The sequence below is a fragment of the Heterocephalus glaber genome, unplaced genomic scaffold (assembly GCF_053883595.1).
Source record: "Heterocephalus glaber isolate CG9 unplaced genomic scaffold, H.glaber_assembly_v1.0 deba00001600, whole genome shotgun sequence".
NCBI classification, from domain to species: domain Eukaryota; kingdom Metazoa; phylum Chordata; class Mammalia; order Rodentia; family Bathyergidae; genus Heterocephalus; species Heterocephalus glaber.
In genome coordinates this window covers 16,172,802-16,187,906 of record NW_028258372.1, presented here as the reverse complement: position 1 = coordinate 16,187,906, position 15,105 = coordinate 16,172,802, and the positions used below count along the sequence as shown (strand labels likewise).

General features: G+C 34.6%; 1 protein-coding gene and 1 non-coding gene across 12 annotated transcripts in view; one reads left to right on the top strand and one right to left on the bottom strand.

Annotated features, from left to right (window-relative positions):
• Rasal2 (RAS protein activator like 2) overlaps positions 1-15,105 on the bottom strand; it is a 330,126-nt gene that overhangs the window by 25,847 nt on the left and 289,174 nt on the right. For all 11 annotated transcript variants that reach the window (XM_004853375.3, XM_004853376.3, XM_087194374.1 and 8 more), the window contains 5 exons: positions 12,596-12,694; positions 11,362-11,916; positions 8,377-8,521; positions 2,753-2,897; positions 1,881-2,117 (listed from right to left, as the gene is read on the bottom strand). In XM_004853375.3, coding sequence (XP_004853432.1) covers positions 1,881-2,117; positions 2,753-2,897; positions 8,377-8,521; positions 11,362-11,916; positions 12,596-12,694 — 1,181 coding nt within the window. The remainder of the gene's footprint in view (positions 1-1,880; positions 2,118-2,752; positions 2,898-8,376; positions 8,522-11,361; positions 11,917-12,595; positions 12,695-15,105) is intronic.
• Positions 9,340-9,445, top strand: LOC147823110 (U6 spliceosomal RNA). The gene has a single exon (XR_015444614.1). It is a non-coding gene; the product is annotated as a U6 spliceosomal RNA (small nuclear RNA).

Here is a 15,105-nt window from a genome sequence, read left to right as displayed (position 1 = left end):
TAGAAAACAATCTTTTCATTGAAGTTCTAATTTTTTCTTCCATAAATTGCTAACAGAAACTTGTTTTTAACAGATGCAGCTCAGTAGTAGAGTGCCCTAGTGTGTGAGGCCCTGGATTTTATCCTCAGTACTACCAGGAGGAAAAAACAAAAACAAAAACCATACACTTGTTTTTAAGTGTATTCATGATCAATTTTCTAAGTATGAATTCTTCACCAGCTATTTCATAAAATTATTTTCTATAAATTATGAAAAAATAATATGAATTTACTGAGGAAAAAGCTGGAAACAATGAAAGTGAAAAGAAAAAAGTGTAGGTGTGTCCATTCAACTACCAAACATATTTGCTATGTGTATTTGTTTTCTCCTTTCTTTCAAAAAAATTTTAAGCCTACAAAGATGATGAAAGAATATACAATAAATAACCATATGCCTTTCATTTACATTAATCAAATGCTAACATTTTGCCAAGTTTGGTTTTATTCTTTCTCTGTATATATACATAGGCCTTTTTTTCCCTGAACCCTTTTAAACTAAGCTACAGACATCACTTCTAAATACTTTAGCACCCATGTTTTTCAGAATAAGGAATATCTATTATATAAACCAATGCCATTTTCACACTAAAACTTCTGAAAATATAATTCATGAATCATCTTACATATAGTCCATATTTAAATTCCACTGATTATCTCCCAAATAACTTTTCGAGATATTTTTCTCCCAGTTTTTAAGATCCAAATATATTTCAAGTATTGTGTTTGGTGCCTTTTGATCTACTACAGTAACTTTCTATCTTTTGCATTTTCCTAACATTGTCTTTCAGGAAGTGGCTAGGCTAGTTGTCTTAGACCATGAAACTAAAATAATTTGTCAGATTATTCTTCCTAATCCTTTTATACTTATATTCTTGTGTTTTTATATTGTTAGAATAGCATCTATACTGATATGTATCCTGTCCTTTTTTTTTGGTACTGGGGATCGAACTCGGGTCCTTGCGCTTGCGAGGCAGGTGGCAGAACCACTGAGCTAAATCCCTGGCCCTGTCCTTTTTTTATAAGTACTTTTCATTTCCCCTATTACTGGATGTTCTTTGTAAACATTATTGTATTATTAGTAGTATTGTATTATTGTAAACATTATTTTAAGTATTCAATAGACTATATGTACCATCTGTTGTTTAATATTTAAGTTTACATTTTATCTTGCTATTTTTATTGCCAACACAACAAAAATATAGCATCATGAATGATGCCCCTATTTATATTTTAGGCCTAATTTTTTTGTTTAGTTTATTAGAACATGCGTGTAGTACATTATGCTTACATTCATCTTAACTCTTTTCTATTTCCTTCTCTCCTTCCCCCTTCCCCGCATCCCTTGATCCCTTTTTGTTTTTGTACATGTTTGCAGTACATCATGTTTGTATTCCTTGTATGGAGTTGGGACATGTACATAACACATCTTAGTTCCTTTTTTGTATCCCTTATCCCTTCCCTCCCTCCCCCTCCCCCCATCTCTCGATCCTCTTCCTCTGTGAGAAGGATTGATCTCCCTACTTCCTATTATCTATATTTTATTTTGCTCTTTATTTTTACTCTGGATTTCTCATATAAGAGAAACAATATGATATTTAAGCTCGTGCGTCTGATTTACTTAACATTATGATCTCAAGGTGCATCCATTTTCCTGTAATTGACTCAAGTTCTATCTTTCTTTATGGCAGAGTAGTATTCTATAGTGTGTAAATATCACATTTTCATTATCTATTCATCTGTTGATGGACATACTGCCTACTTCCAAGATTCATCGATTATGAATTGAGGCCTCACATATTTTTAAACTATGTGTTTTAAAGCGGTTATGGTAGCATCACCTACTTGGCAAAGTTGGCCAGGTTCTGAATGACCTTGGCAATAAGAGTTAGAGTCCGAGATGTACGGTCATCAGGATACTCCTGCATAAGGTTGAAAAGACTGGGAGACATAATGGCTGGGCAAAGAAAACGGAGAAATAACGAGGCACTAATGAGCCGCTCACTGATGTCTTGCTTGCCTCGGTTTAGGCACTGCTGCTTCCATGATGCAAATACTTCTTTCAATTCACGAGGGAAAACACTGGAGAAGGAAAAAAGATACTAAAACCTCTAAATATAAAAGAACCATAACACACAAAAGCACGACTGATCCCCACTCTGATTCAGCAAACCTCTGCTCTAGAGCCAAGCTGTGAGGACTTAGTAGATTCCTAGGGAGGACGTTCTGCTCAATTCATGTCTGAGGCCTGGTGGAAAATTCACAGTAGGCCAGATGGAGACTGGAAACTGAAAGCTATAAACCCTAGATAAGTATAAATTTAGTTCTGCAAAGTGGGAAAATGGTATGAAGCTCCTGACTAAACCATCTGGTTTAATATAGCTCACCATAATCTTTCTAAAAACTGTTCATAAAAAATCTCCCCAAATCTCACCAATTGCTAGAGGAATGATCAAAATTAATGAATGCATCTGTTCAACACTGGTAAATATTTTAGAAAGCTAGAAAAATACTTTTAGATATTAGAGGATGCAGTACTAACACTATGGGAAAGATTATTTAGATAGTCAATTTGGAAGTACTTTTGCTTAGAATAAAGATTTAGATAATTATATTCAATTTTTCCCTGAAGACCTTCCTTTGGAGACAGTCAGAGGATGTTTATAAGGAAAAGCATTAGTTTCATAATCAAGTGTTCACTGTGGATACCAGCTTACCAGTAAGAGTTGATGATCTTGCAGAAAGCCAGTTCACAGCACATTTTTAGATTGCTCTGATGGTCTATCAGTTCACTAGATGAACATTTGCTGGGATCTACCTCACAGTTCTCATCTGATTCATACAAAGCTTTGATGAACTCCCCTATGTGAAGAGAGATGATAAGTCGTATAACTATAAACAGTGTCTTCCTGAGTAGAATTAAAGGATTTTGGATTTCTACCCTAAAATGTATAATGAGGAACTTTTTTCTCAGACTTGACATAGAGGTGACAAAAGACTGCCCACAAGGGTCACTGGAGCCATTAGTTACAATAGCCCACAATATCATGTTTATGTTCCTTATTTTGGAAGTAGAATAACAGTAATCACTAACATCATCATTACAGTATTTATAAAACTAGTAACAATGACTTCAAACAAAGTAGTATCTTTTATCAGAAACTATAAACATTTAATTAGCATGAATTTGTAATTTGCTAAAAGGCTCTACCATGAATATTATTACCACTATTCTAGTAAAACAAACTACCCAAACTTGCTTGAATAGCTCACTAAATAAGGTGTTAGGATCTAATGTTGGTGCCAAACAGATACAAGTAGGGCTCTGCTGGCTTACTTCTTATAATGGGGATAGTCATTTAATTTAGCTAAAAATTATAGCATATCTCTTTATATACTTCCTAAATATCTTAATGGAAAAATATGCAATTTTTGGTCATCCTATATTTAAATAATTGAACTGGTAAGTGGTTAAGGATATGCCCAGTATTCCCTGAAAGAACAAATCACCTTACCTGTTTATTCTCTACTATACATTATACCTTACATGTCTTCTAATCCTCCATGTTTCATATTTTTTTGTGCTTATTTGTTCACATGTCTGCCTCATTTCTAGGATGAATATCTTTGGTGGTTAGGAACCAGGTTTTAATCATGTTTAAATTCCTACCCCCTTGAATAGCCTTCACAGCAATACATATTGATCAGAGATGACGGTATGTAGTTTTGGTTTTTTTTATACAAGTCTTTATTAACAAGGAGTGGATCTGTCAGAGATCTGTGTAAATCTATTTATGGAGGTCCAGGTTAGTTATAACAGTTTACGAAGGTGAGCAATACTTTCTATAAAATTAAGTAGCAGTAGAAATATGAAATTTTTTTTTAACCAAAATGGTTAGTATTGAGACAAAGGAATGGTTTTAAAAATAGCTATGACAGAGGATGGGAAGTGATAACTTGGAAGAAACACGCTCGGAGAACAGAAAGCAACGAGGTACACAGATAAAAGTGTTAATAATATCTGTCTTGTAGAACTGTGGTGAGAATCAGAAATAATGCACAAAAACCATTTCAGATGGTTCCCTCATTTAGTAGCGGCTCCATAAGTAAGTATTACAATGAATAAATTATGCTACTTTTAAATAATTTTCCATAATCTTCAACAGCCAAAATTAGTAAAAGCTTAAAAAAAATCAACAATTTTCACAATGTAAATATTCAACATATTCTCTGCATCTCCCATGCTATGTGCCTCCATATAATCTATCTCATTTAAAACTAAACAATCATTCTCAAATATCTTGTTATAATTAACCAAAATCTAAATTCCTTTCATAAACATTCTGTTTTGTGAGTTCCTTTAGTTTATATCTATTCCAGGGAAATGATACTAATGTTAATGGGTAATAATAAAATAATTCCAGTGTTTAGCAAAATAAGTAACTCCTAGGCCTAGAAATAAATTGTCTATAATGTCAACACTATGCTGTCTAAAGTTTTTTCTGATTATACAGCAATTAAAATCCTCTACAATTCAGAAAATTATTTTCATTTTTGAAATTATAATCTATGTCTGGTGATGTGGAATGTACCACACTGCAAGGTAAAGCTTGCATGGATATGTACCTGAAAGGTACACACTTGATCCACAATATTAAGATATATTAAAATGCACTTGAGTTTGCTTCCTTGCCTCTGAAAATAATCAAACTCAAGGGGGTCTTTATTATGTTGTTTAAATAAGTTCATGCCTAGAATCTTCTATGATGTTTCATGTATGTCATTAATTCATTACTACCTAGCATCAAAATTTCATGTATAGGAGTAAGTCAGCAGGTATGGACATAGCATTGCTGAAAGAAATTTACCTCTATTACTAAGAGTGAAAATCAGGCCTTTGGAGAAACCTCTTCCCTATATCTTACAGACGAAACTTTTTGTATGTCATAGGATAGCAACATGAAACCTGACTTCAATTAGATAGGTAAAAAGGGCTAAAAGATGAAGATTTAAGTCTATGTAAGCAGACTCCAGACAGTAAAGAGCAATTTTTTTCCAGATAAATGAAGATAGGGGTGGGGATTTAGCATGGTGGTTACGCTGCCTGCCCTGCAAGCGCAAGGACCTGAGTTTGATCCCCAGTACCAAAAAAAAAAAAAAGATAAATGAAGATAGGCTAAGAAGCAGGATATCACACAATATGACTAGTAACTTTTAAAATCAATCAAGCAGTCTGGAAACAGCATCAATTTTTTGCCCAAGATATAAGAACTATGGTAAAACTTTAATAGGAAGAAGACATACCACCCTGGCCCTGATCTTACATTACAGATATGTTAACAGAGTTCTCTGAGGGGTTACTTGAATTTTTTCCCATGCTCACTGAATTAATTTTCATGCCTCATTGGGCCAATCAGTTATTTAATTCACTGTTATATCAAAGGACTTGCATCCAATCATTTTGAAAAATCTCATTCAGCAATCCTGTTTAGCACATTGATTTTTAGAATGTGAATATTTGATTTTAAAGATGCAGGCAGTCAACAAATATTCACCTCTATATCCACAGATTGAAGAATCTGAGATGCTTCATTGTTGCTTTTTATAATATAAATCATTAAAGCAAACCATGACACATAATTTATGACTGTAAAAAGCTCTTTATGTAAATGACACTAATAACCTCACTATAGTGAGGCTACTTCATGTGAACATAGTGGTCCTATTTTTTGAGTAGTTCTTTACTTTGTATTCCTTATAATATGATTCTTTTCCTCCAGATAGTACTCTAAAGCACCACAAGTGATCTTTTTCTTGGTACTGGGGATAGAACTCAGGATCTTGTGCCTGCAAGGCAGGCGCAGTACTGCTGAGCTAAATCCCTGGCCCTACCACAAGTGATCTTTAAGTTGCCAAATGCAAGCCATTTTTTCTTGACCATCTGCCACCCCTCCCCCCGTTCTTCTCTCTTGGTGTTAGGGATCAAATCCAGGGCCTCATGCATGGTAAACATATGTTCTACTCCCGAGTTATACTTCAGTCCATCCCCCTGCCTTTTAATAGTCTCTTTTCTTTTGGTATCTGACTCTGTTAACTGGAATTTCTGGTTTTCTTTCACTTCTGCATTTTCTCTCTGATTCTTCTTCCTTCTACACCATAAAACCAGGTATACTGTGAGATGTCTTTTGCTCTACTTGTTTCCTGCTCTGGTAATCCCATAGCTTCAGTTAACTCCCTCATATGGGTTAAGTTAGTCACAAATATCTAAAAGCCAACTAGTCAGAAGTATTGGTTAGCTTTCCCACCTAAAGGCCCTGAGACTTCCTATTAGAACTTCAAATTGAATATATCTCAGGTGGAGGTGTCATTTCCTATTTTTTAAAGCCTACTATTTTTATGGTTTCTATTTCTGTTAAGAATCACATCATCTAGGGGCCGGGGATTTAGCTCAGTGGTGCTGCTGCCTGCCTCGCAAGCGCAAGGTCCCAAGTTTGATCCCCGGTACAAAAAAAAAAGAATCACATCATCCTTCTAGTCATTCACAAAAACCCAAAATTCTCTGTAGTATTTGGTCCCTCCTACTTTTCCACAAACTGAAAAAGTTGCAAAATCATATCTGTTCAACTGTAACATTTCTTTTATTCATCTTCTTCTCTATTCTTATCTGCAGGGATTGCCTCATTCAGTCTCATTATTTCTTGCCTTCCTCATTACAATGGCTTTTACATTAATTTCATTGAAAACGCTATACTCAAAACTTCAGCGGCTTTTCAATTATTGTAAATCTAATCCTTGGCCAGGCTCTTAAAAATTTGGTTCTAATTATTTCCTAAACTTTTCATTGTTGTTCACATATTTCTTTTGTATCCTTTTTTTTTTTTTGGTACCAGGGATTGAACTCAGGACCGTGCAGTTGCAAAACAGGCGGCAGTACCACTGAGCTAAATTCCCAGCCCTCTTTTCTATCCTTTTTCTGCAAAGTGTTTGCTCCACACATGCTTGGTTCTCTCACACTTCTTATGCCTTTTAAGTGCACCCCTCCACTAATCCCTACCATGGCCTTTGCCCAATGTCTGTTTCATTATTTCCTTTCTACCCTTCAAGCTATACATACAACACAAGCATATTTCAAGAGGAAATTCTGTAACTCTATTAAGCTGGAATTAAATTTTTAAAGATTCTCTGAGAAAACACAGGATTTATCTCTTTTTGTTTATAGGGATAACCTTCTCCTACTTCCTTATATTATAAACTCCTTAAGAACAAAAAAATCTGCAGTCATTCAACATACCTTTATGGTCTACTTGATAGTTACATGTGACTGTTAAGCACTAGAAATATGGCTAGTTCAAATTAAAATGTATGCTAAATGCAAAATATACACTCCATTTCAGACTATGAAAAAAGTAAAATATTTCTTTAATAATTCTTATATTGATTAGTTGCTAAGTAATATTTGGATACCATCAGGTTAAATAAAATAATACATTATTGATTTCACTTCATTTCTTATCCTTTTTATACTGTGACTACAAGAAAATTTAAAATTACTCAGTAAATACCCAAAATTACTCATATGCGGCTCATATTATGTTTATATAAGACAGTGCTACATAGCATTCTGTGTGAAATACAGATAAAGGAGAAAAAAAAATTGTTATGGGCCGGGGATTTAGCTCAGTGGTTCCGGTGCCTGTCTTGCAAGTTCAAGGTCCTGAGTTCAATCCCCGGTACCAAAACAAAACAAAACAAAACAGAACAAAAAACGTCCAGCATAGTGCCTTCTCTATTAGTTAATGACTGAATTTCATGACCAAATCTGGGACTATGAGGGCCTAGTCAGCAAGAACTAATAATAGGACTAAAATTAATTATGTAAAAAAGCTCTAGAGACCTTGGAAGGGAGAAATTAGGAGTTGTGGGGTGGGGACTGGCAAGAATTTCTTCATTTTTGATGAGTTTTGTATACATGATGGCAAATGTTTGGCTAAGCTTTCAAGGCTTTGGTAATATATTTATATTATAGTATAAATACTCAACAGTTTAGGGGGAAACATGCTATATCAGGTCTAGGAGTGATATCCATGGATATTATTATATATTTCCCTTAGGAAAGCTGAATATGCCGATGGCCTATTTCCACACATACTATAATAAACTATTGTTCCTCCACTGGTGAGCAGTACAGAGACTGTTACAACAGAAACTTAAACCTGAAGACTCTAGTGAGCTGAACTAAATAACATGTAGAATTTGAGCTTGAATTGTTTGTCACATGAGCATGAAATAAGTTAAAAATGAAAGAGGGGGGGAAGAAAACAGGTATTTTCCTCTTTCATACCTAGTGCATCATGAAGATATTGTTGTCCCACCAACTTGAGATATTCCTCAATGGATTTTGTGGCAATGGTGTTCTCTCTGAAGATCAAGACATCATGCTCTCCACAACGATCCACCTCAGACATCACCAAGTCGGTTAGAAAATCCTGGTAGAATAATGTTCAAATAAGTAGAAAGCAACTAAATAAATTATACATTAAAAGTACAGAACTATCAAACATCTTCAAAATGCTGCTTTAAAAGCTAAGCTACCAGATTCAATTGGAAGGAAAAAGGCAGTCAAGACAAAAATCCTATGTGCCACTATTCCTAAGTTTAAAATTCCTTCAAAGATTTTTCATTGTACTTTTGAAAAAGAGCGTAATTCTGATTGTAGTCTCCAATGTCTAGATTCCTTGGTTTCTGTCTAGCCTTTTGGCCATCTAGTACTGTTCTCTCTGAAATCTGCTTCAGCCTCCGAGGCCCTTTTTTTTTTTTTTTTTGACATCAACCACTTTCTACATATGATGTTCTCTCTCCAGCACAAAGCCCTTTGCAAATGCTGCTCTCAGTTCTGCTCCATTCCAATCCTCATTGCTACTCCCAGTATCAGGGAACTAGTTCCTGGGATCGCTTGGCTCTTAGCTCACATATTTCCTCAGTAAAGTCTTTCCTGACCAACATTGTCCCTAAGCTCTACAAGTCAGGTCTGCTTGCTCCATGCTCCCATAATACCAAGTATTTTTTAATTCTCTATACTTCTCACTGGAATCAGATATTTATTTCTCTAATCTTTTGATTCATGTGTTTTCCTCAGAAAATTGCAAGTCCCATGAGGCTTCGGAATATCAATTTTCGATTACCAATATATCTCTAGCACCTAATAGTTTCTGGCATATATTAATATTCAACACATAGCAGTTACAAATTGGCTTACAGTATCAACATTGAATTTCTTGAACTTATCACTTAAAGTCATTTTCAAGTGCTCTCTTCGGCAGCACATACACTGAAATTGGAACTATACAGAGATTAGCATGGCCCATGTGCAAGAATGACATGTAAAGTCATTTTCAAGACTGACTATTCTTCTAGCTGCCTGGCTGGCCATCTGTCTGTCTGTCCATCTGTTCATCCATTCACCCACCCACCCATCCATCCATGGAGAAGAAAGACATATAAGAAGTAAAGCCCTGAAGAAACAGCCTCTTCATTCCTCAACAGTCACAAAAGAACTTGATGTAAAATTCAATGTTTATTATCATTTGATGTGAAATATGATAGCATCATATATTTTGAATATTATATATTTATTGGATATTTTAAGGGCTCCAAAACTCAAAACAGAGGTAATATGCAGATTTTTTTTTACATATATACTTTAAACTTAAGCATTTAATTAACAGGACTTACACTGGAGCAGCTCAATAGTCTAATAATAGAGTTGTGGGCCTAGGAATCACTATTAAAACTTATGGTAATGGACAGGAGGAAGTTTTGGGGGCGATGGTAACATTTTGTGTCTTGATTTAGATGGTGGTTTCGATGGGTGCATAATCTGTCAAATCTCACTGAACTCCACTTTAGATGGCTGTAGTATATTGTAAGTAAATTGTACATTATTCAATTAAATTGTTTCAATAAATCTTACTACATCCTGAACCTGCAGCAATCGAAAAGCACAAACAACATACTCAAAAAATTTCAAAGATGAGACTCAAAATTTCAAACATCTTATCCCAACTCTTAAGCTTTTTTACTGACAGAAAGCTCAAGATTATTTTCAATAAATTCAAGCACAAAATTTACAATCAATAGGAAGCCAGTTAGATAAGGGAGCAAATAGCTAATATATTGATATATTATGATTTATATCAAGAAATAATAATAACACTTTATTTTTTGATTCTAAATAAATTATTCTAGCTGTGAACATCTCTGGATCTGAAGTTCAACTTTACTATGACCAGTTGGCTTAAAATATATTGGAGACTCAGCTTAGAAAGTGAATATGCCTCATAGGTCAAAGATTCTATCAACTGGTGGTTGTTTCTTTCTATAATCAGCATATTTCTCTTTTGCTGTCTTCCTGTATTTTTACTTTTATCCAGGATGAAATGATACAAGACTATCATGAAATAGCTACCAACTGTATAACAATCCCTTGGTATTTTTACTCCAAATATAAATTTTAACCCCATAAGGAATCTTGCTAATACTCAGCATGTTTCTGGAATACTTCCTTCTTTGCCTATGGGATAGTCATCAGTTAATCTTAAAATACAGTAAGAAAGAAAATCATCATACAGTATCCTAGAACACTGGTAGCAAACCTATGGCACATGTGCAACAGCGGGCTGTTTATATCTTTGAAAATTCTAAAAGGTTCATCATCACTGCCCTAGAATTGAAGAATTTGGATAAAGTGTGGGGATAACATACCAATCCTACCATTTATTCTATCAAATAATTAAAAACTTGGGCCCAGGATTTAGCTCAGTGGTGCTGCCAACTTGTATTGCAAGTGCAAGAGCCTGAGTTTGATAGCCGGTACTAATCCCCCACCCCCCAAACAAACAAACAAACAAAAGAAATGGTTGTGGTATCTATCTTTTATGAAAATAGGCTTTCAACAAATATTGGTTTCTCCATTTTACTTCTTTAGCTTTTTTTTTTTTTTTCCAGGCAGGGTCTCGTTATGTAGTTTAGGCTGGCCTTGAAGTCACCATGTGGCACAGGCTGGTCTGGAACTCTCAGCAATCCTCCTGCCTCAGCCTCCTGACTGCTGGGATTACTGGCATACACCACCACACTTAGCCACTTCTTTAGTTTTATAATCCTCATTTCTTTTGGATCTGCTAATAGGTTCCCTCTTAACTCTTTCTTCTTCTTGTGACCATAGCAAAGTACATTTTTCTAATTTGGTTCTGTACAGCATTCATACCTTATTTCTTTGTAAAGGACAGGGAAGAGTTTCCAGGTAACACAATCCCCCTCTTCCACTTACCTTGGCTCTGCCAGTACTTTGAAGAATGTGCACCAAGGCGCAAGCCAACTCCTCTTTATTTCTCACACTAATTACTGGCTCAAGAACAGAACAAAGCATAGTGTAGTTGCTGGTGACAAATTCTGCAAATTCTTTGTATTGCTCCATAGGCAGAATGGTGATAGTTTGGAAACGTGACTTAATCCTAATAGAAGGTCCTCCTGTCTTCCCTTTGTTGGGTGTAGGCGTACTCACTGGATACCACTTTTCTACAAACTGGCGACCAGTAACACTGGCAGTGGGGATGTTGACAAGCCCTACATAATTATTTTTGTCCTTTTTCTTCTTTTTTTCCACATCCTTATAAATGTGAACTGTGATACTATGAAGAGGTGGAAGGCTGTAGAATTCAAAATGTTCACCCCAGAAAATATTGTCTGCTTTGGTCTTGCTGGTTGTACGAGCAAAGAGGGTATCATCAAGGCACAGTTCACAGAAATACTTCTTCTTAGGGGCAAGGTCCTTGGCTTCAATGATCCATAAACGAAGAACATTTTCAGCTCGTCTGCAATTGTCCTATAAAGAGGCGACACAGTTGAATTTGAGAGCTAATATCTCAGAAAGAGAATATTTCCTCTTAAAGTGATACTGATTATGTACTATATAAGGGGAGTCAATACATAATGAAAAGTATTGGATATTTTATTGTTTGGGACAATAGCAAGGTATAAACAAGAATGTATCAGAGTCTTAGAGAACCACATATGTTCTATTTTACTTAGGTTGAAATATCATCTTGTAATAGTTATGGTAAATTTTCCTATAGCCAGCTTAATGGCAACTGGACTAGTTTTTTACACATATAAAGGATAGGTAACAAACGTATTCTAGTCCCCTTTCTATCATGTACTAACTTCTGACATGTATAAATCATTTAAGTTTTCTGAGTCTTCTTATCCACATTGGTAAATTCATAGTAATATCCATATTGAGATTATTTTTAGTATAAAATATCCTAAAATGTGTATGTATTTTAACACTGTTAAGCTCTTTAACAATTAAGATATTACCACTACATTTATCTTCTATCAACTTACTCTTTTCAAAGTGATATAGGGGCTGGGGATTTAGATCAGTGGTTCTGGCGCCTGCCTCGAAAGTGCAAGGTCCTGAGTTCGATCCCCAGTACCAAAAAAAAAAGAAAAACAAAAAAACCCAAAGTGATACATTTTTAGACTATCAAAGCCACTATTACCTTATTTGGTTGAACTGTTCTTCGAAGGTTTTCCATCCACTTATCTCTTTCTGAAGCTGAGTTACAGCTGAAGCATTTGCTTCCACTTATATAAGTGACCTTCAACATAAAGATTAGAGACAAAGAAAAGGAACTATAAGATTTGGGGGCCTCTATCTTCTTAATTCTATCCTGTAAGAGTCAGGGATATGTTATCAATCCAAATCATACTAAATGAAACTAAAATGATCTTAGCTAGTTTTGTGATATCTATATCTAAATCTATACCTTCATTTTAATTTTTTTCTCTATTTAGCATCTATTTTCATTTCTAGGTACAAGCATAAAGGCCATTTAGAAATCAGCTGGCTCATGACTAAAAAATATCAAAATTAAAAACCTTTCAGGCCACATCTTAAATTAACTGCAAATGAATATGCTCAATTCTGAGTCAAAAATAACCAAAAATGGAAGAATTTCTAAAAAAGATTTCTCAAGACTGCCTTCATTATAATATTATAGAAGGATGCTAAAAGAAATTGAAGACTTTAATAGTAATGAATTACTGTCTTTGGAATCCATCTCTCCACTAGGCAACTATCTTGTTGATTACCAGTCATTTACTAGGTTAGCCTGACCACTATTATTACTATCCTTTAAAAATGAAACATGATGCCTAGCACCTAACACTGGGCTTAGTATATAGTCTACTGAATTGAGTTCCACAAATAAGGAAAAGTTCAAGTGATTTTTATTAAAAAGAATACCAATAAATGACCTGCCCAAACTGCTGATATCTGCTCACATATTAACTCAATCTCAGATCATAATCCAATAAATCAGAACAGATTATATACTTAGTCCACTACGGAAGCTATTGGCCTCATGTGGCTCTTGAGTACTTGAAATGTGTCTAGCTCAAATTGTGCTGTAAATGTATAAGAATCAGATTTGAATATTTAGTATTAAAAATATAAAATATCTCATTGATAACTTTTATATTACACGTTGAAATATTTGGGTTAAATGAATTTGAAAACTTTATTTATGGCTTGCAATGTATTTCTGTGCATGTGTGTTTGTGTTTGTGTGTGTGTGTGTGTGTGTGTGTGTGTGTCCAACCAAACTTTTATTGGGGATTTATTGCAATCTACTTTTGTCAATAAAGGGAAAATGACCATAAGAATTCTGATCAGATTTTATTCAACAAAGCAGTTTTTCATGAATGCTTAAGGTCAGTGTATAGTCAGCTCAGCTTCCAGTATCAACTTGAGTACCTCATCATGAATATTTATGCCAGAATAAAAAAGGCATTGCAAGATGCTACATCATCTAAGATTAAGCTGTATTTTCCATATTACAATTTTTAGGACAGTAAAATATACTAATATACTCTATAATAAATAAAGATTTTAAAAATGTGTTGCTTAGCCCTTATTGAACAAATTCAATTATTAATTAGCTTATTCTTTACTCTAGTTAATAAAAGTTTGATTGTATTTCAAGAACTGAGTTTTCCAAAGATAAAAAATTAGTTATTTGTTATGACAAAAAGCTTAAAAGCCACTCACACTTGTCCTTAAAAGCATGTTTACATCATTTATAACTTCTCAGGCCTGATGACATGGCTCATATGGCAAAAAGAATTATATGCAAAGGACAATTAGAGGGGAATCCTCCCATCTCCACTTCCTCCAAAAAGCCACACTTGACCTCAATGTAAAAGTTATATTTTATTGCCATGCTACAAACTATATGAAGTTGGCACTGATAAGGAGAAATAGAGAACAAACAGTGGGAAGGGATGGAGGGTTGAATTGTATTTCTTTTGGAGAGTGCTGGTCCATAAGAACTGGAACCAAATTACAACATCTAGCATAGGACTCTTTCCTAGTTACTAATCCTAGTAATTATTTACACACAGGCGTGGCTTTCAACTGTAACTTACAAATAGCATATTGTGTACATTTAACTGGGGAGGGAAAAATGACCTTATAAAAGGTGATAGCCATAATTTTCTGGTAAAGGGAAATTTGTTCATTCAAGAAATTAGACACCTGTAATGAACTATGGGGCAGGAGATGTATAGGGGACTATAGAAATAAAGAAGACATATTCCTAGATCTTGAACTGCTCTTGCTGTAGTCAGAATAATTATTCTTTGGGTTTATTTCTCAAAATAATGTTAAAATTGGGGTCTTAGAGTCCAGGAGAAAAATAATAACATAGTGGGTGACATCATTTATCAATACCCTAAAATTAACATATTAATAAGCTATTGCTAGTCTGCACCTCTCCTGACAATATAGTATCTATTTGGTGGTGGTGGTGGGGAAGCAGACAAGGCCAAAGGAATGAGATGCTATCATTAACAACTTTGATTACAAATACGGATTAATTATATTTAAACTAATTATATTCAAATATAACTAGATTTTCAACATTTTCCTTGTAGATAATTTTCAGCAAGTGAAAACCTGTTTAAAATAATGAAACTGGCAATGCCATAGTAATGAAATCATCAAATTACT